At 33.5% G+C, this 21,040-nt stretch overlaps 1 protein-coding gene across 15 annotated transcripts in view; it reads right to left on the reverse strand.

The window, feature by feature from the left end:
* PPFIA2 (PTPRF interacting protein alpha 2) overlaps nt 1-21,040 on the reverse strand; it is a 516,856-nt gene that overhangs the window by 177,543 nt on the left and 318,273 nt on the right. For 13 of the 15 annotated variants that reach the window (XM_055236863.2, XM_055236852.2, XM_055236853.2 and 10 more), the window contains 2 exons: nt 12,732-12,896; nt 7,172-7,246 (listed from right to left, as the gene is read on the reverse strand). In XM_055236863.2, the coding sequence (XP_055092838.1) occupies nt 7,172-7,246; nt 12,732-12,896 (240 nt within the window). The remainder of the gene's footprint in view (nt 1-7,171; nt 7,247-12,731; nt 12,897-21,040) is intronic. The other 2 variants (XM_055236859.2, XM_055236865.2) reach the window with 1 other exon arrangement.

Raw genomic sequence — 21,040 nt, forward strand, 5'->3', positions numbered from 1 at the left:
ATTTATACCCAGTACTTAATGAAATGCCTGGCAAATGGAAGATGCCCAATAAGTATTTGTTAAAGTAACATGATTAAAATAACATATTATATTATTATGCTAACCAAATGCATCAAATTATGCCAACTTTCCAGCTTTTTGCCACCTCAACCTTACACTTTACCAAAAAACAAAACATTAACCAAAAAAACACCAAAACATACCTTTAATGGTTTTCACTTTACCAAAAATTAAAAAAAAAACAACAGAAAAAAACCCATAATATTACCTTTAGTGCTTTCTCATTTCATAAAGCATAAAAATCTACAAATTTTTAGCCCTTCAGAATCTGGATGCCATCAACCTCTTTACCCTCCTCTTCTGTATCTTTTCACACCCTGACTCTTATCAACACAACATTCTTTATTCCTGAAACAGGAAGTTTCAGATTTTCTTAATCATTCTGTCTCCTCAGCCTAAAATACTTCCCACAGTTTTGAAGTCAAATCATAGCCTTCCGTCAAGGATACACTCAAATGCTGTCTTTTTAGGTTGAAGTCTTCGATCCTTTGGCACAGAATACCCTTCTTCTCTGTTCCCTTCTGTATTTTGCTTGTGCCTATATTTTGTATTTAGTTAGTTTTGCACTAAATTACATCTTAGTTATATGTATATACGTCTATCTCTTTCACTAGAGGACAAGTTACATGAAAATTTACTTAATACCTCATTTATTTTCTTTCTTTCTATTTCTTCCTTTCAGAGACTCTCAAAATTTCTGCACATGGTAGAGATTAATTAATTAAATTGAAAGAAGAAACAACTTGTTCATTTGATACATATGATCAACATATTGCTGTTTATTGAGCATACTGAATGTTGCTCAAATGGTTCATTAAGAGAATAGTCAAAGAACAACATGAAAACACTAGTCAGAATGAAGTGTATATAATGCAATTTGACAAACATATATTGATCAAGAGGTTCATATCACTGTTACTGAGTGAAATAAATCTAAAGGAGAGAGATTAAGTCTATTTTCTCAGTAAACTAACTACATAGGCTTACACAAGTATAAAATTAACCCTAATACTTGTTGAACAGTCATAATACAGGCTGAAGTAATGAGCTTTAGCCATTAATTAATGAGCCTATTGGCAAATAATTATAAAATAGTTCATTAAAGAGGTGACATCTGAGCTTGAGCTTAAATGAGAAAATATGTTTTCAACGAGTGATTTGGGGTTGTGCAGGTATTCCAGGAAAGACTTTAGCATAAGTAAGATTTGGAGTTAGGAAAAATGTTGGCTTCTTTAAAAAGCAATACACTCTATGACTTAAGGCCTCAGAATGACTCAGGCAGAGCAGTAGGGGTGGTGGAGTTAAAGTAGAATCTGTAGGTTAGGAACACTGAAGAAGTTTTTGATGGTATGTTACAAGTCTATGTAATATATATCACTATATTGTTAACATATATTAATATAGCATAATAGATCATTATGTTATCAGTGTATTAATATGGCATATATCATATATAAGTATATATTACAGATGAGAACATATTACAAAAATAATCATTATAATTGGGGCTTCACTTAGCAAGTTTAACCTTGCAGAATTACACAGCAAAGAGATAAGCAATAAGAATAGATAAAAGCCTACTGTAATATTTCAGGTGAGAATGCATGAAGACCTGAAATATTGTAATTTTAATACATACAGAAAAAGATGAGAGTAAACAGATATGTGGAACATTATAGACAGAATTATAAACATAAATTGAAACAACCTGAAAGCAGAGGATTAAGACAAATTCAAAGATAAATACATTTTCAAGTAGGAGGGAATAGTAGCACATTAGGAGAAATAACTTCTCTGGTCTCATCTGTAAAATAGTAGTAGTATGTACTTTCCAGCATTAGTGTACTGACATATATGTATTTAGCAATAAATATTAATTATTATTACTATTCAGTGCTCCATAAAATGATCTAGTATTGATGTCATTATGCACAATAAAATCTGACTCTAAAACAACTTTATTATTTTATTTGTTTATAAGAATAATGAAAAGTTATTAAAATTTCAAACACTACAGAAACATATGGTATATATACTTGCAAACAATGGAGAAAACAAATAATAACAGTTTGGTGCTTATATCTAAAACTTTTTCTATTCCTGTCATAATGAATTATTATTATTATTTATATTTGAAAAATATTGAGGTTATTCTATGGAACTTCATTCTTTTTACATAGCAGAATGTTTTGGGGCTTTTTCCAGAAAAGAACATATAGTAGTTTTGTATTCTTTTTAATGAGGCAACTCACTTTATTACATTAATATGCCATATAGAATCTAAGAGGACATCAGGAAAACTAGATGGCATTTCAGACCCACCAGAGCATAAGGCACTTTTGTGTAAATTAGAAAATGTACTCCTTATAGGTGGCTATGTCCTCTGGTGCATGTCTGGATTAGCAAACCCTGAGCTATATTTCAGCTCCCACTGCCCCCCTGCTGGAAATTTGTAGGAGAGAATAATCTATACAATCATTAACAAAGCCCTGTGGAAATGCCAAAGGGATTTTTGAAATCTTTTGTGGAGCTCAGAAGAGTATATAAACCTTGAGCTATAGATTTTAGTTTCATTTCTACAGAAGTCATGGTTGAATTCCTGGATGTCTGGGAAGAATAGATGAGGGATCAATGAAAGAGATTATATAAAGAAAAGACATTAGGAGGTGATAACTCCAAACCCATCTGTGAGAATAAGACAAGTGGTGGTGGTGGGGGGAGGAGAGAGAGAAAGAGAGAGAGAGAGAGAGAGACTCTCTTTATATATAATAATGATAGACAGATGAGAGAATAAAGTCTATTAAAATGATATAATGATGATAGAATAAACTTTACGGTCTTTTCAGATTCTACATATGCATATATACGTAGGTATGAATATATCAAGATATCATTCACAATCTAAATCTCTTCTCTTAATTCTCCGTTCTGAATTTGGGAATTGAATTAATTCAGAAAAAAATGTTTGGCTAAGATTTTATATCTAAACTGTCACTGTAACAACCAGAAACTCAGGAACCAAGCAGATTATCATAATGTAGCACCCTTACTCTTCAAGATGGCAATATGAACTCAGAAAACAAATAGATTTGAATGTTAAGGGACACTTATAAATACATTTTAAATTTAATTTAAAATCAGAAATGTTGCCAGGTGTGGTGGCTCACATCTGAAATCTCAGTGCTTTGGGAGGCCAAGTTGGGCAGACTGTTTGACCCCTGGAGTTAAAGACCTGCCTGGGCAACATGGCAAAACTCCATCTCTACAAAGAATACAAAAAAAAAAAAAAATTGGCTGGGCATGGTGGCATGCAACTGTAGTCCCAGCTACTTCTAAGGCTGAGGTTTGAGGATCACCTGAGGCTAAGAGGTGGAGGCTGCAATGAGGCTTGATCATGCCACTGCACTCCAGCCTAGGCAACAGAGTGAGACCCTGTCTAAAAAAAAGAAATGTTAAATCTGATGCATCAAATAAAAGTTTCTCCAGGTCCTTGCTCATTTAGCCATATGCAGGACTTTTGTTCTGGTTCCTGATTATTTTCATCTATATTATATATTTTTGTTTGGCTCTTAATAATTTTTTAAACTTTCTTTTTCATGAAAATTTACTCTTTTTTAAAAAACTATCTTCTTCAGTTATTACCGCCAACATTCAAAAGTCACCTAGTTCTTATCCTAAAGCTGCTAATAGTATGAATTTTTCTAAATGTATTTTGTCAGGTTTCTAAATATATCTTCTTATCATCAATGCACGATGCTTTACTTACAGTGATTCCTTATATCAATTGCTGTTACTATAGAGAATCAAGAACTCAAACTGCAAGTATCTTCTGATTTTTTTGTATTTCATTTTGAAATATCAATTTTATTAAAAAGTTAAAGTTGACTCTTTTCTAATTACTCTCTTAAAAGAATCACTATTTATAAGCGATTTATTATTAGAAGACTAAAGTAAATTTTCTTTATCGCTGGGCTTGTGAATTTCTAAATAGGGATTCCAGTTAAGCCACATGGACATTAGTTAAAATCAACAATAAAACCAATATGGAAGTTAATAATGAGCACAATAATTACTAACAGACATGATTTTTACTTATGCAAGTGACTCTTATTTGTACAAATGATTTTAAACAAAACAAATGGCATTCAGAAAAGTCTGCAGTAGATACACAGGAATGCTAAAAAGTAAAAATTTATTTTATCTATGTAAAATCAATCAAATGTACCGCACTGCCTATAGGAGACTATAATAATACTTGAGGGATAAAACTATATTCCAGAAAACAGTCATAAATCTTTCCTCCACTTTTGTTCTCAAGGGCTGCTGTTCAATTTTATGTATAATTGAAGTAACTACTTAGTTGCTATTTCTGGAGCCAATTTTCAGAGCCTTACTTTGAGGTGGAGTCTTGCTGTGTTGCCCAGGCTGGAGTGCAGTGGTGTCATCTTGGCTCACTGCAAGCTTCACCTCCAGGGTTCACGCCATTCTCCTGCCTCAGCCTCCCAAGTAGCTGGGAACTACAGATGCCCACCACCACGCCCGGCTAATTTTTTGTATTTTTAGTAGAGACAGGGTTTCACCGTGTTAGCCAGGATGGTCTTGATTGATCTCCGGACCTCATGATCCACCCGCCTCGGCCTCCCAAAGTGCTGGGATTACAGGCATGAGCCACCGCGCCTGCCCTATGGGACACTTTTATTTCAGCTTACTTTAGCCAAGTGGTCTCATCACACCTTTGTTTATGACAAACAGAAATTCTATCACGGTCATATTAAGCCATGCTTTTATATTAGTAGCCACCAAACTTTTTGTTTGTTTGCCCTTATCAATGAAATATTTTGAGAAATGCATCCAAAATGAATGTATATTTTATCACACATAAAAATCACAATTAACATTAATGAAATATAATATGAATACACATGTTACATTTTTTCCCTGATAGTTCCAGGAACAAGTACACCCCATCCTGAAGATAATTTATCAACCCCATCTCTTTAAAAGACTGCATACTCCTTGTCATTACCTATTACTTCAGAGGTTCTTTTCTTCTGTGATGACTGAGAGGTACCAATCTCTTATTTCTTTTTTTTTTTTTTTCCAAACTATCCTGTTTACTAAGCTGAATCTGGTCATCGAAAAGCTTTCTTTCCTTTTTAAAAATGGCTATTTCATCATTTATGCTTTTAACACTACTAGTCTTTAATTCACATAGAATTTACTCTCCTACTAGCTGAAAGTCCATTATTTCTAAAGGTTAAATTGTTATGGCTGGGACAAACAAAAGCATATATATACTCATTTAATTAATCTAGCTTATTTTGAAGATCAAAAGAGTGGCTGGGCACGGTGGCTCACGTGTGTAATCCCAGCACTTTGGGAGGCCAAGGCGGGTGAATCACCAGGTCAGGAGTTCAAGACCAGCCTGACCAACATGGTGAAATCCCGTCTCTACTAAAAATACAAAAATTAGCCAGGGGTGGTGGCACATGGCTGTAATCCCAGCTACTTGGGACGCCGAGGCAGGAGAATCGCTTGAACCCAGCAGGCAGAGGTTGGAGTGAGCCAAGATCACACCACTGCACTCCAGGCTGGGTGACAGAGCAAGACTCCATCTCAAAACAAAAACAAAAACAAAACAAAACAAAAAACAAAGGAGTTTGTACTGAGAAGATTAACTGAGTGGTTTGAAAATGTGTATTTGTCTGTATGCATAATATGTATGCAAACATTATCTTGTTATAAATCCCTTTATAAGACTTATCTTTACTGATATTAGCCTCATATATTTTTATAAATCTATTTATATTTACTTATTTTTTATTGATCCATAATAGATGTACATACTTCGGGGGTACTTGTGATAATTTGATACATTCATATAATGTGTAAAGATCAAAGCAGGTTATTTGGAATATCCATCACAGTAACTATTTATCTTTACTTTTTACTAGGAACATTTAAATTCTGTCTTCTAGCTATTTTGAAATGTATATTAGATTAATGTTAACTATAACCAACCTACTGATCTAGATCTATGGAACACTAGGTCATATTTCTTCTATCTAACTGAAAATTTGTACCCATTAATCAACCCTCTTCATTATTCCCTCCCCTCTACCCTTGGTTATTTAAGAGTAGGAAGATTTTGCTAATTTATATTAGTATGTCCAATACTAGTAATACCAATATTACATTACTGGAATAAACTTGTAAGAAAAATGTAGCCTTATAAATGTCAGAGAAAAAGAGAGGTGGGACTATTTTAATGGCTGACACAGGTTAAATTTCTCTCTCTCTCTCTCTCTCTACATATATATATATATATGTAAAATTTTATTTTATCTATGTAATATCAATAAAATGTACCACATTGTCTATAGGAGACTATAATAATACTTCAGGGATAAAACTATATACACATACAGTTTTATATCTCGGGTATTATATATATATATAGAGAGAGAGAGACAAACAAATATAGATAGATACATGTATATATAAACAAATTTATTTACTCTCTATATATGCCTAATTATCCGAGATAATTTGTGTGTTAAAACCCAAGAGAAGTAAAATCTTCCGAAGATAAAATAACTCTTTAAATCTTAAAAAGATGATTGAAAATACTTTTTTGGGGGTTGTGAATAGTAGCAGAAGTGGATTCAGTGATGTCACTAAATATGAGTACAGTGCTTTTAGAAGATAAGAATAGGCAGGACCTGAGGGGAAGTATATCTCTCCAAGGAATTCACTTTTATTTGTAGCATTTTCTAAGTTTAACAGTTATTTGATATGTGTTCCAATTTTGAGCTGTGTTTTCTTTCTTGAAAGGACTGATGTTCTGCCTGCAGTCTTTCTAAATCTTCATCTCACTAGCTCACATGTCACTAGCTCTTGATTATTTTCCTTTGGTCTAGTAGTGACACATATAAATAACCAAAAACCAGAAAACAAGACTCTGGCAACTAATTTCAACAAGCCTTGTTCAATGGCATAGACAGAATGTAATCTATTTTTTGTGACAGTTATAATAAAAGTGACGTGAAACACAAGGGATGTAATGTCAGCGATATTGCACCTCAAAAGAGGAGAAAGTGTGGCATGTTACCTCCTGATTAGCAGCAGCTAGTTCTTCTTCCAGTGCAGAGACTCTTTCTAAAGAAACCCTCAGTCGCTCCCTTACCTAGAAGAAAAATCAAAATATGTGCAGTAATGTACATCCCATACATATTAAACTGTGCTGAATCTATAATTAACATCATCAGAGACAGTCAATTTGGCAAATTATTAAAGTATTTATATCCCTACGTGCTCAGAATACTAAATCTGGCAGAAATACAATGAATGCATTGTCACCTCTTATTGTCACTGTATCAAGGGATTTCCTTGTAAGCAAATCCTTTTGGTAGTTCCCTGATAGAGCTTCAGGTGGGGTTGGAGATTGACTTGTCTTGCTCTGAATTCTGATTCATAGTAAGTGGAGACAAAGTTTAAAAGTATATATATATATATATATATATATATATATATTTTTTTTTTTTTTTTTTTTTTTTTTTGAGACGGAGTCTCGCTCTGTCGCCCAGGCTGGAGTGCAGTGGCGCGATCTCGGCTCACTGCAAGCTCCGCCTCCCGGGTTCACGCCATTCTCCTGCCTCAGCCTCTCCGAGTAGCTGGGACTACAGGCGCCCGCCACCACGCCCGGCTAATTTTTTTTTTTTATTTTTAGTAGAGACGGGGTTTCACCGTGGTCTCGATCTCCTGACCTCATGATCCGCCCGCCTCGGCCTCCCAAAGTGCTGGGATTACAAGCGTGAACCACCGCGCCCGGCCAAAAGTATATTATGAATTCATCTAAAAAATAGTCACTGTTTAAGCATGACAAATAGGAAAAAAAAAATACCCCACCTTTTTCTCTACTTCCGTAAAATAAGAAGTGAATTTTCATTTGGTACTTAGTATCTAATTTCAAAAATTATTTGCCTGAAGGAAAGGCCTTTTAGAACCTGAAAAATGTTCTTTACTTCTCTGTTTTTTATTAATTAGAGGTCTACTTTGTTTTTGAGGAATTGTAAAGTACTTAAGTATCTTGGAATTTCCAACTAGCTTCCAGATACCAAAGGTTAAACCATTGTATTTTATAGAACAAAAATCTCTGTATATTTTAGTTTGAAAGTCATAATTTATACTTGTTTCTTACATAACTGAAACTCGAAGAAGTATTTCTTTGATTCTTGCTTCCTTAGAACTTTGTTTTAGTTGTTATATGTTTAGATCTATATATATGTCCTGATATATATATAAAAAACAATTCAGAGAAAGAAATATTGCTGAATTAAAATGAATGACTATAGCAGTTTAATTTTCCTTAAAAAATCAAAAAACTTCATAGCTTTAACTTAAGATGCAATTCATGGTGGGTTTTCGATTATTTATAAATTAACATAGATTTTTCATGGGATTGCTACAGTATTTGTGCAGTTAAGATGTGTTTTAACATATAATTATATTCCTACGAGCTTTCATTTTGTTAACTTACTGACAGTATATTTTAATAAATGGTATTTTTCTCCTCTAATAAGATTTAACTGGGAATATACAATAAATTTATAAAATATGTAAAAACCCAGATACATAAGAAATTTAATTGGAATTATAATATTATTTTTCCAGTTAGCAAACAAACAAAAAGTCAGTAATGTCCTATTAACCTAGAATCCAATTAGGAATTTTTAAGAATCTCAATCACATTTTAATATTATATTATGATACCATGTATATTCAGATTAATGGATGCATTTAATTCGTGAAATAGACCTTGAGTCAGCAATAAAAATATCCAAGTAGGGGTTTTAATATTAATTATATTTTGTTATGCTCAAATTCCCTAAAAACAGTAATACACACATAAATGGAGACTTGATGTCTAAAAGAGTTGCACAGGATCTTTCATCACATTGAGCTAGAGATTAACTGCCAAGTATCATTCCTGTTAGACAAATATCCAATTGTTAACAAAATACATAGAATTCATGCTGATTAATAACCAAACACTAGTTACATAGCAGGAAATCTTTGATGATTTGATTTGGAGAATACTTTTTTATGAATTTGGAATACATGAAAAAGAAGCAAATATCCCGAAGCCATGAAAATGAGCAGGACAGCTGATGTGTGGAATGCATATATCAAAAAATGTTTCAACAGACGTGTGATGTTTAACAGAGATTCCCATATTCTAAAATACCAACTGTAAAATACGGGTGTTCTAAAGAAAGCCTAGTAAACCTGGTTGATGAGAAGAGCAATATGAAGCAATCTAAATATGTTAATAATCTCACCATACACAACATTGATCATATCACACTTAAACCGCTGTAGAGAGAGGAAGTTACCATATTTTAAAATATTGACACATTAAAATTTTTCTAAAAGTCATTCACATCATGTAAGAAATGGTTGAATCTAGACTACATGGTAGGTTAACATATCTTTCTTTCTTTTGCAAACTTAAACTCTTAGAACTGTTCCAAACTGTTTTCTATTTACTACAAGTTAAGCATTTATATTTTCATTATAGTGAGTTTTTAAGGAGTAAAAGTTATTGAATTTATCCAACAATATGAAAATGAAATCATCTTTCATATATTTAGAATAGTGATTTACAAATTGAGATTATGTTGTCTGGAATAATAAATCTAAAACTGTTTTACAAGAAAATAAAAAAAATTCTGAATATATTTTGAGTTACGTTATAAATTTAAAAATTGATGCTGTGAATATCAATAATGCAAACTGAAATTAATATAAGGCAGGGTTGCATTTGGGGTATTATCACTCCTACAACAGAAAATATTCTTGTGGAAATCTCCTCAGACCAGAAGCTCTAATTCATTTTTGACACTAAGATATTTGATAATAAAAATATATAGGGAAGGCATATATATTTAATTTGTTTTGGTTTACATTTCCTATACATGTCTGATATGTTATTTTTAAATAGTCAATGATTTCTGAGTAATTGAAAAACACAAGTATATTTCTCATGTTCTCCAACCCATGGAATTGGTAAATATATTGTAGAGTAATTTCAAAATTACTGATAATCTTAGCTAATTATGAATATTCCATGCTACAACTTGGTGCCTATATAAATAATTGGACATTAATAATGAAAATTATGAATCACTGCAACTATCTACAGCTATGCTCAATCCTTGTAGAGTTTATTTACTTCTGCATATGTACTAATCCCTCTATGATAAAGTTGTTTGTTTCTTGTCCCCAAGGCATGGTTAATTGCATCTTTTTCTGACTTTCTATATATATATAGTATTACTTGTTTATATATCTATATCCACATCCCTCCTCATCCCTGTGAGAAGCTGTGAGTTACTCTTAGGGAAATTGTCTATGAAGGCACTTAGACACATACGAGTCCCTCGATAACTAAATGAAATGCTATTGTAAACAAGCATCTGGATCAACAGTAAAACCAACATATTTACTTGGTTTGAAAGTTTTATCAAATGCTGATGTTTACTCCTGCTAATAATAATATTCATAAATGTTCACTGAGGACTTGCCATATGCTAAGCACTTGCTGAAAGCTTTGCATATCAGATCACTTCTAATCCTCATGACGTCTCTGAGGTCAGTACTAGGATTATCTTAATTCACGATAACAGGTAATTGATGCTTTGAGAATGAATGGTGCAGTCACTTATCCAGATCTGTCTGACTCCAGAGCCCCAACTCATTTCTTCTTTAGGCCACTGAGCATTACTTGTTGATAATTAGTCCAGTTGTCCCTGAACTCACCAATGTTGAGAATACCTATGGTGAGTTAGTACATATTATTATAGCTCCTAGGGCCATACGATGGAACAACTCATATAGTTATGCTAAACCCACTGAACTTCTATAAAGTAAATTATTTCTAGATTATGTTGTACAACAACCATTTTTTTCTTAAATGTACTCACATGACCAGGCTATTTGTCTTAAATGCTGTTTATTATCTCTATTCTGATAAAGAACCATTCTTTTGTAAAAGCATCCCTCACTTAAGTGATATGGGAATGCTTATAGGGACCATCTCAAATCATACCTTCTCTAGTACCTTCATTTAAGTCACTTAAAACTATTGAATTTTCTCTGAACAGGTCCTTCTCTTCTTACAGCTCTGGGTTATTTTCTGTGTGGGTCCTGCTGCTTAGAGTATCTTTCTCTGCTTAAAAAACCCTTAATCATTCTTTAATACCTAGATCAAATGCCACCCTTTCTTGAAGACATCCTTGTCTTTGTCATTAGTCACACGGTCACAACCTTTTCTGTGGCTACATATTGTGATGGAAATACATCTGTTTTGAATTGTTTTTCATTGATATGTGAATTCCTAGCACTAACTCTGAACTTCTCAGTCATAATGAGAATATCTTATTTATCTCTGTGTGTCAAACATCTGCCATGGAGTCTGACACATACTAAAAATTCTATACATATAAACTCTTGCAAATTCTTAGCACTTTTATAAAAAGAGGAAATATAATATGAAACAAAATATTGAATATTAATTATTTGATGTAATATTTAGCAAGAATTTTTATATAATAGTCATTTCTGTTTTATTAAAAATAATTCTTTTACTAGTTGCCTCTCGTTGCTAAATAAAAATGAGATACAATTTCTTCTTAATACTCTAGAAGACAGAATTATAGTTATCCTTACGTACACACTCCACATAATCCCCTGTTCTCAGAACATCTGAAAGACCAATGATAAAAATATAAATGTATATAAATATTAAATAGAACAAAAATATTTGCATGCTTAAAAACTAGATATAACTGGGAAATAATCCCTAGTTTGGATTTTAATGCTCAGAACTTGTCAGATACTTTACAATGAAGTGTCCCAATTTCCACTCTAACTCCTAAAGCTTTATTAATTTTTAAAAGTTCAGTCTTTGAAATTTCACAAAATTGAAATCACGTCATAAGCCTTGCTAATCTCCTAAGGATATTATCATCATATTGGTTTATATATGTCAGTAGAACTTATTTGAGTAACAGCTGAGAGAAGCTTACAGCTACTTTTAAAAATATCTAAACACAGGTTTTTCTACTAATACCTTATGATGTTACATGCAGAGAATCTTCAAGTGAATATTTAAAACTATGATATTAGAGACATTAGAAAATCAGATGCTTCTAAACTAAATGTCTAAAAGTTAAAGTACATACAATTTGCATTTCAAAATATATATAATTTTCAGTTAGTGGTCTCTTATTTTGGAATCTATAGAGAAAGACCAGGGTGAGAGAGAGAGGTGGGGGTGGGGGGAGAGAGAGAGAGAGAGGCTCAATAATAATATTAAATGATATAACATTTTGAATGCCATCTGAAGTAGGGCTATAATGTACCATAATAGAAGTCTAATTCTGATAAGCCATAGTTTCAGTGGTTTAGAAAAAGAAGATGTTTATGAATATTACCAACATCCACACAGTAATCCATTTTCACTTTTAAAAAATGATTTTTCATATAACTCAAAAGTGTTCTTCAATTGACTGACTTTAGGAGTCAGGTGAGTCAATGAATGAAGACAAAGAGCTTGATGCTGATGACAGAAATGTAGTTAAGCTTGAACTCTTTTGTCCATACTATACCTTTTCATCCAAGGCCTTGTGGTGCTCAAACAAAGATTTCAGTGCCTTGAGAACTTCAACTTCGCTGGATACTCCTGAGGGAGACTGGGCTTGCCGTTTTACCACCGTCATTCTTAGTGACCTTTCATGTCGTGACACAAGGCACTCCAAATGCTCCAGTAATAGCTATTGGGTTTAACAGAAAATGCAATTATCTTATGAATACAAGTCATAAATACTTACAAATGACTTCCCCCTTAAATTATTGCAGGCTTATCTAATGTTAGCTGCAGGTTACACTGCAAGCAGTACCAAAGAAGCACAGACCTGTTTAAAGCAGGGTTTATAAAATACATTAAAGATAAATTGTATTGGATCATACAACAAGTTACTGAGTTTAAAAATGTAATGCAAATGTAATGCAGTCCTTTAGCAAATGTAATAATTTCAGTATGAATTCAGCAGAAATAGAACACTTGGGAAAATATGTATGATAATGATGAAAGAACATTGCTTGATGCATCATGATCTTTTTAGAGGATGATAGTGAAAGTCAACATTTATTTCATTTACATATGGCCATTAAAATTATTTGAATAGAATAAAATGAGCATAATCATTATAATGTTACTTTAACTTAATCACATGGTTTTATTCACAATTATTCTTTAGATTAATTATAGAAAAATATATGCAACCAATTAGAACATAGTAACTGAGATTCTCAATTGTCAGTTCAGGAAAGGAAGTTAAGGATATAGTTTTAAACTGTCTATGTTAGAATCTATGATTTCCCAGGGTAGCCTCTGGGGCCATGACAGAGGTGGAGGGAAAGTCCCTGAAGAGTTTCCAGGCTGTTTCAGGCTTTACACTCAGCTTTTGCCAGAGGAGTTCTGCTTTGAAATGTTTTGTGAATTGGGGCTTCATATTTGCTTTCATTTCAAAAGGAAGTTCTACTGCTAAAAAACAAAGATACATGAGAAGAAAATCAGAAATTGCTTGATTATTATCAGTTATTATAATTTTACTAGTGAAGAACCACACACAATTGGTAAGCATTATAGGAAAGGTCTTCGGAAGCATAGTGAAAAGCATAGGCTAACAAGTGGTGTCTACTTATGCAAAATAAAGAAGAAAATAAAGCCGAAATTACTCAAACAAAAGATTTAAAAACAGATATAAGACACTGAAGGCGGAAAGAATAAAGAAAACAACTTTCTCTTTTTCTTTTCAAGATATTTTTTAAAAGTTTAACTGTAATGAAAAATTTTGGTTTTCACTATACCACTGTTAGATTCAGTGTCACATATTAGTATCATATTTTTTGGTTGATTTCTCTACATTTGCTGTCACTAATTATGACTCAAAATGTTAGAAAATTTTGCTATTATTGGGCACAAAGAACACCAGTATCTGAGACACTAAACATACATAAATCAGTAGATAAGAGTCACATTTAAGGGTCAAAATAATCGCCGGGCATGGTGGCTCACGCCTGTAATCCCAGCACTTCCGGAGGGCAAGGCAGGCGGATCACGAGGTCAGGAGATCGAGACCATCCCGGCTAACATAGTGAAACCCCATCTCTACTAAAATAATAATAATAATAATAATAGTAGTAGTAGTAGTTTTTCAGTATGAAAATGACCTGAAATTTTCAAGGAGCCCTTTAAAATTTATCAATCTCTGATTATATTATGTATTCTATTCTCTCAAATTCTTTAGATACATGTATTCATTGCATAAATCCAAGCTGTTTTACATAGGTTGTGGAGATTTGCATGAACTTAATAATGTCTGTTTTCCCAGAGGCATCTGATGTCAGTCTTTCCCTGGCAAACTATGTTCCAGACTTCTGGCCTACTTTTAGCTCCTCGGTATGTCAAGCCTTTGCTTATGCTGTACCCTCTGCCTAAAGCACTCCTTCTTCGGTTCCTCATTTAACCAGCTCTTTCTCATTCTTTAAGTCTCAGCTTAAACATCATCTCTCAACAAGGCATTTGCTCACTACTGTCTAAAGTAAGTTTCTCCTTTTCCCCACCTCCATGAGTCTCTATTTCAATCCCTTACTAGTTTTTTTCAGAATATTTTACGATGTGCAATTTAAACAAATTGTTCTACCAAATTTCATTCTATTTTCCCATTGCAATAAAAGCTCCATGAGAGTTGGCACAGTGTCCGCCTTAATCCTCTTGATCCTCTCTGGATTTGGGTGTTAGCTCGATTCCCAACATCTATAGGTATGCAATTAATATTTGTTGAGTGAATTGAAATATTAATAAATGAGTTAAATTTACATACCTCATATAGTTTTATATATCTCATACATATTTGGCCTATATGAAAGCTAAGCCTGTGGCATAATTAATTTAATTAATTGGCATTATTTCCTAAAAGCTTAGGCTAATTAACATTATTATGTACATCTATCCTTCAATCTGATGACAAAAATAATGAAACCTTTACAATACAAGGAAAACTTTTTTCTAATTGTAAATTAGAGTAATCTTTTATAATATAGTAATTCAATAAACATATCGGCATCTAATTTTGCACAATACAGTATAAGATTTAGAAATATAAAATACCCACCCTCTAGGAAAAGAAACACAATAATGATGCTATAAAGGACATCTGTTATTAGAGACTAACTAAATCTTTTGATCACACTCTTCACATTTGGTAAGTGGAATTTTAACTGTTTCTCCCTACCCTCATGTCCTCATTGTCTCTTTACCCAGCTTAAAGTTAACAATTCAGTATTTGCAAGCACTCTCTTTCATGCTCTCTCAATTTCTAGAATCTGATCACTTGCCACTACATCCACTGCTTACATTTGTGTCCAAGACCTTTAATCTCCCCCTGGATTATAATGGCTCCTTAACTGGTCCTCCTCCTTTCAGCCTTTCATCTTCAGGCTATTCTCAAAACACTATTTCAGTTAAAATGTGAGTTAGGTCATTTATACCTCTGCTCAAATTTTTAATGTCTTCTTATTGAGCTCAAGTGAAAGTCAAAGTCCTTCTACATCCCAAAGGGATCTAAATTTTCTGAACTTATCTCCTATTTTTCTTCTTGCTCATTCTGGTATAGCTACATTGGCTGCCTTGCAGTTTTTTGTTTTGTTAGTTTTGCTTTTAACAGGCTAAACATCCACGTCCAGTTTTTAGTTTTGTTAGTTTTGCTTTTAACAGGCTAAACATCCACGTCCCCACAACAGGGGTTTCGTACTTCTTTTCTGTAACTAAAACATTCTCTTTCAGATATCTGTGTGACTATTTCACTTCACCTTCTCTTTCATGTTTTAACTCAAATGCCACTTTTCAATGAGGCTTTCCCTGGTTACCTACAACATTGGATATCTCCTTCCTAGCATATTAAAATGTTGTTTTGTGTCATTAAGTTTTTGGATAGTTTGTCATATCATGATAGATAATCAGAAAACCTTCTCCCAAAGGATCTGTAACTATTTATTAGAGTCATAGTACTAATGAAAATAAAATATCAAAATTTCTTGAATACTACCTCTGAGCTAGGACTAATTTTCTGGTCCTCACTCTGTAAGAGTCTTCAGTAACCTGGTGGACAAACTGATTCACTTTGTAGATATCAGCCTATTTCCCTTGCCACCATGTCATATTTCTCAATATGCATAAAGAAGTAATCATGGTTTCACGGTTATAAACCTGACAAAATGGGCTTCCCATGATTAAGACTAATGGAGATACCACCATGGCTGAATGGCCCAGCGGCAAACTACAGCCATCTAACTTGAGCCCTGCCATGATAAAGTACAGCTGGAGACCAGCTATTCACCGTGAAGCAAGCATATTACATCAAATCCATTCTATTAAAGAATAGGCAGTTTTTACTCACTATAATAAACTCCCTTTTTGGATATAGATTTGCTTTCTCTAATGGCCATATTTCTACCAGAAACACCGTCTTACCGAGTTTTTGCTTACAGTCATGTTATCATATAAAACATTACTTCAGAGAAAAAAAAAAAAAAAAAGAAAACCTGATTTTACAGTGAAAAGAGTAATGCAATTGATGGATGCTCCCGGGGACCCCTGATTTTATCACACTACTACATCATTTAGAAGTAGCTGATCTTATAGAATGGTTAAATGAGCCAAGACTGTTCTTTTTATTTTTTATTATTATACTTTAAGTTCTAGGGTACATGTGCACAATGTGCAGGTTTGTTACATATGTATACATGTGCCATGTTGGTGTGCTGCACCCATTAACTCGTCATTTACATTAGGTATATCTCCTAATGCTATCCCTCCCCCCCTCCCCCTGACCCCACAACAGGCCCCAGTGTGTGATGTTCCCCTTCCTGTGTTCAAATGTTCTCATTGTTCAATTCCCACCTATGAGTGAGAACATGCGGTGTTTGGTTTTTTGTCCTTGCAATAGTTTGCTGAGAATGATGGTTTCCAGCTTCATCCATGTCACTACAAACGACACGAACTCATCCTTTTTTATGGCTGCATAGTATTCCATGGTGTACATGTGCCCATTTTCTTAATCCAGTCTATCACTGATGGACATTTGGGTTGGTTCCAAGTCTTTGGCATTGTGAATAGTGCCGCAATAAACATATGTGTGCATGTGTCTTTATAGCAGCATGATTTATAATCCTTTGGGTATATACCCAGTAATGGGACGGCTGGGTCAAAAGGTATTTCTAGTTCTAGATCCTTGAGGAATAGCCACACTGTCTTCCACAATGGTTGAACTAGTTTACAGTCCCACCAACAGTGTGAAAGTGTTCCTATTTCTCCACATCCTCTCCAGCACCTGTTGTTTCCTCAGTTTATAATGATTGCCATTATAACTGCTGTGAGATGTTATCTCATTGTGGTTTTGATTTGCATTCCTCTGATAGCCAGTGATGACGAGTATTTTTTCATGTGTCTGTTGCCTGCATAAATGTCTTCTTTTGAAATGTGTCTGTTTGTATCCTTCGCCCACTTTTTGATAGGGTTGTTTTTTTTTTTTTTTTGTCGTAAATCTGTCTGAGTTCTTTGTAGATTCTGGATATTAGCCCTTTGTCAGATGAGTAGATTGCAAAAATTTTCTCCCATTCTGTAGCTTGCCTGTTCACTCTGATGGTAGTTTCTTTTGCTGTGCAGAAGCTCTTTAGTTTAATTAGATCCCATTTGTCAATTTTGGCTTTTGTTGCCATTGCTTTTGGTGTTTTAGACATGAAGTCCTTGCCCATTCCTATGTCCTGAATGGTATTGCCTAGGTTTTCTTCTAGGGTTTTTATGGTTTTAGGTATAACATTTAAGTCTTTAATCCATCTTGAATTAATTTTTATATAAAGTAAGGAAGGGATCCAGTTTCAGCTTTCTACATATGGCTAGCCAGTTGACCCAGCACAACTCAAGCTTGGACATAACACATTGCTAAGTAGCAATGCTATCATCCTGGAATTAGTATATCCTCAGAACTACTGATAGAAGTAAGATAGAGTTTCTTTCTTGGAATAGCTATGGGTCCATGTATGTAAGTCCAGAAACAAAGGCTTATAATTGGAATTTATAATTGCCAACTAGGACCTGTGACTAGTGGAGAAAAGAGGATCATTCCTTTTTTGTTGACACACACACACACACACATGCTCACACACAGACACACACACTATATATACACACACGCATGCATGTTTGTGTGTGAATATCTATATATATAAAATGTACATTAATACATTATTATCTTTTCTGTTTTCTGTACCCTGTTACCATATTTTACCCATTAATTATCCCCATTTTCTACCCCTCCCCCTGACTGTTTGATAGTTCCTCACAATCTGAATCCCATCTTCCCAGTAACATTTCTTGGGAACGTTTACCACTAGGTGGCAGACCTGTGACTTACGATCAGTCAACCAGACCTGACCACCCTGGGAGTTAGCCTGAGGGGGCAGAGAGGAAATGTGCTGGGAAAGGGTAGTGGCAGAGGCTGCGTGTTTCTGGGACTGGGCTTGTGAGAAAAATTTACAAAACTAAGAAATGTGGTCCTAGAGACTGTCTGAAAGCTCAGTTTAGAGATTTCTTATATGCCTTAATTAATGTCTTGTTTAAACAGCCAAGCTATATACTCTGTTTTGTGCAATTAGGAACTCTCATCTACATGATAATAAAAAACAAATATGTTTTTATTAATATAAACAGACTCCTTAAGGGATGAACGATTTCACTTATCCCCAATACCAAGGAAAATATTCTACATAATATGTACTTAATACTTGTTGAATTGGGTTAATGATAACATAAATTATTCAGGTTGAAGAATATGGACAAAAATATTCTCATCTGGCATATATATATATGGCCTAATTTAAGGTTAAAAATAAAAGTAAATAAATTAAGAGTACAAAAAGTGAAACTTAGCTAAGCTACCATTAACAATCTACTAATTACACACCTTCACTGGGAGCTACAACTTTAGCCTAAAATTTAATAATTCTCACAGAAAGTGCAAATGGAACTCTCTTTGGTATACTCAAAGGATTGTAGAGACTATGTGAATGGCCATGAATCCTATGTTGGAATTTTCTTTAAATGACCACAGCCTCTATGTGTATACACACATATGTATCATATATTCATACACAGACACACACACACACACAAACCCACACATCATGCATCATTGGGAATTTTTTTGGACTAAGTTTTGCCTTGAAAAGCAAGATGGCCTAGGTAATCTAAATCTTTTATTTTACTATGATTCTGTAAGGATTTCTAAAACTATATAACTTCCTATTAGATCTTAATTCAACACAACCTTGTGAACAGTTATTTCCAATCATAAATGGCACTGAAACAGAAACACATTCTTCCCTGTAGACTAATGTGGCTGCTGTAATATGTTCATATAGCATGACATTAACATCTGAAAACAAAAACCTTTAAATTGGTTGCCTCCATACTCAACCCACTCCATATCTTTTACCCTCAAATATCGTTTAAAATCCCATATGTTTCTTATGCCCATGTTTGATTATGAAATTGAAATAGATGTTGGGAGGGCATATGTCCTATCCTATTTACTCTTGTACTGATCATATCCTATCATAGAACTTTCATAAATATCTATGCACATGCATGTACACACATGTAGAATCTTTATCTGCTTTCAGCTGAGAAGGTCTTCCTTTTCTGAATTGGACTGTATTTTCTACCCACTGATGAAATACGTTTGGATGATATTATTAACTTGTATATGCAGAGATTTGTCAATAACAAAAAAATTTTCTTTAGTAGTGATGGGTGTCTAATTGTATCTCAATATCTGTTAAGATAATTCCTTTGGCTCAAAACAAAAGTGAGGGCATGGTAAGAAATGTTTCAAGTGCAATTAAGTCTTCTTTTTAAGTTTATGATCCATGAGATTAAGTTACAGCTTTATTATTTGTAACTAGATATTAATACAGTTTCTCGAAATCGTAACTTAATATGAATACTGTTTCTCAAAACCATAACGTTTTTCAAAGTCACACAATAGTTACATTCTAAAACATTATGAACAATTTAAAACATCCTTTGAGATCTTCAGCTACAAAAATAGTTGAAACAACTCTCACAATAAAAATGTTCTTCACGTTGACATTCACAGGCAATAACTATATAAAAATTCCCAGTTTTTCTTTACCTCTTCATTAGTTCAGATAACTTTGTCAAAACATGTCTTATTGATCATTTTGAGTTGAAATAACATCAGGAATACATTATTTTCTATAAATATAACCTTCTGTAAATATATACTTGCCAAAGTATGGTCAGAAGAGTTTTAGGAATAACAAATTTTGTTTCAATATTTTTTCTACATTTTTATCAGTATAAAAATATTGAACAAAAGCCTGTTTGTATGTTTCTGTAAATATCCACTATAATTTTTTGAAATTTCTATTTTTGTATAATTGTTTATAATACTATAATGATTTTATTAGGATATTCTTAATTTAATAACTTGAGGCAGTTGGATTTAAGAACTGCAGTAATGACTGATTTTCTTTCATTCACTCAAATTTTTGCAGTGTCAACGAGGTGTTTCTGTGGAGAAAACATAATACGTGGACAGGCCGTGCATTTCAGCTTTGACCTCAGAATAAAAACATAGCACATTGACTTTCCACATGACTAACACAAAATAAAGTAGGATTGAATTACAAAAATTTAAATAGGCCAGGAGCAGTGTCTCATGCCTGTAATCCCAGCACTTTGGGAGGTGAAGACGGGCTGACTGCTTGAGCTCAGGAGTTCGAGACAAGTCCAGGCAACATGGCAAAACCCCATCTCTACAAAAAATAA

The sequence above is a fragment of the Symphalangus syndactylus genome, chromosome 13 (assembly GCF_028878055.3).
Source record: "Symphalangus syndactylus isolate Jambi chromosome 13, NHGRI_mSymSyn1-v2.1_pri, whole genome shotgun sequence".
Classification (NCBI taxonomy): Eukaryota; Metazoa; Chordata; class Mammalia; order Primates; family Hylobatidae; genus Symphalangus; species Symphalangus syndactylus.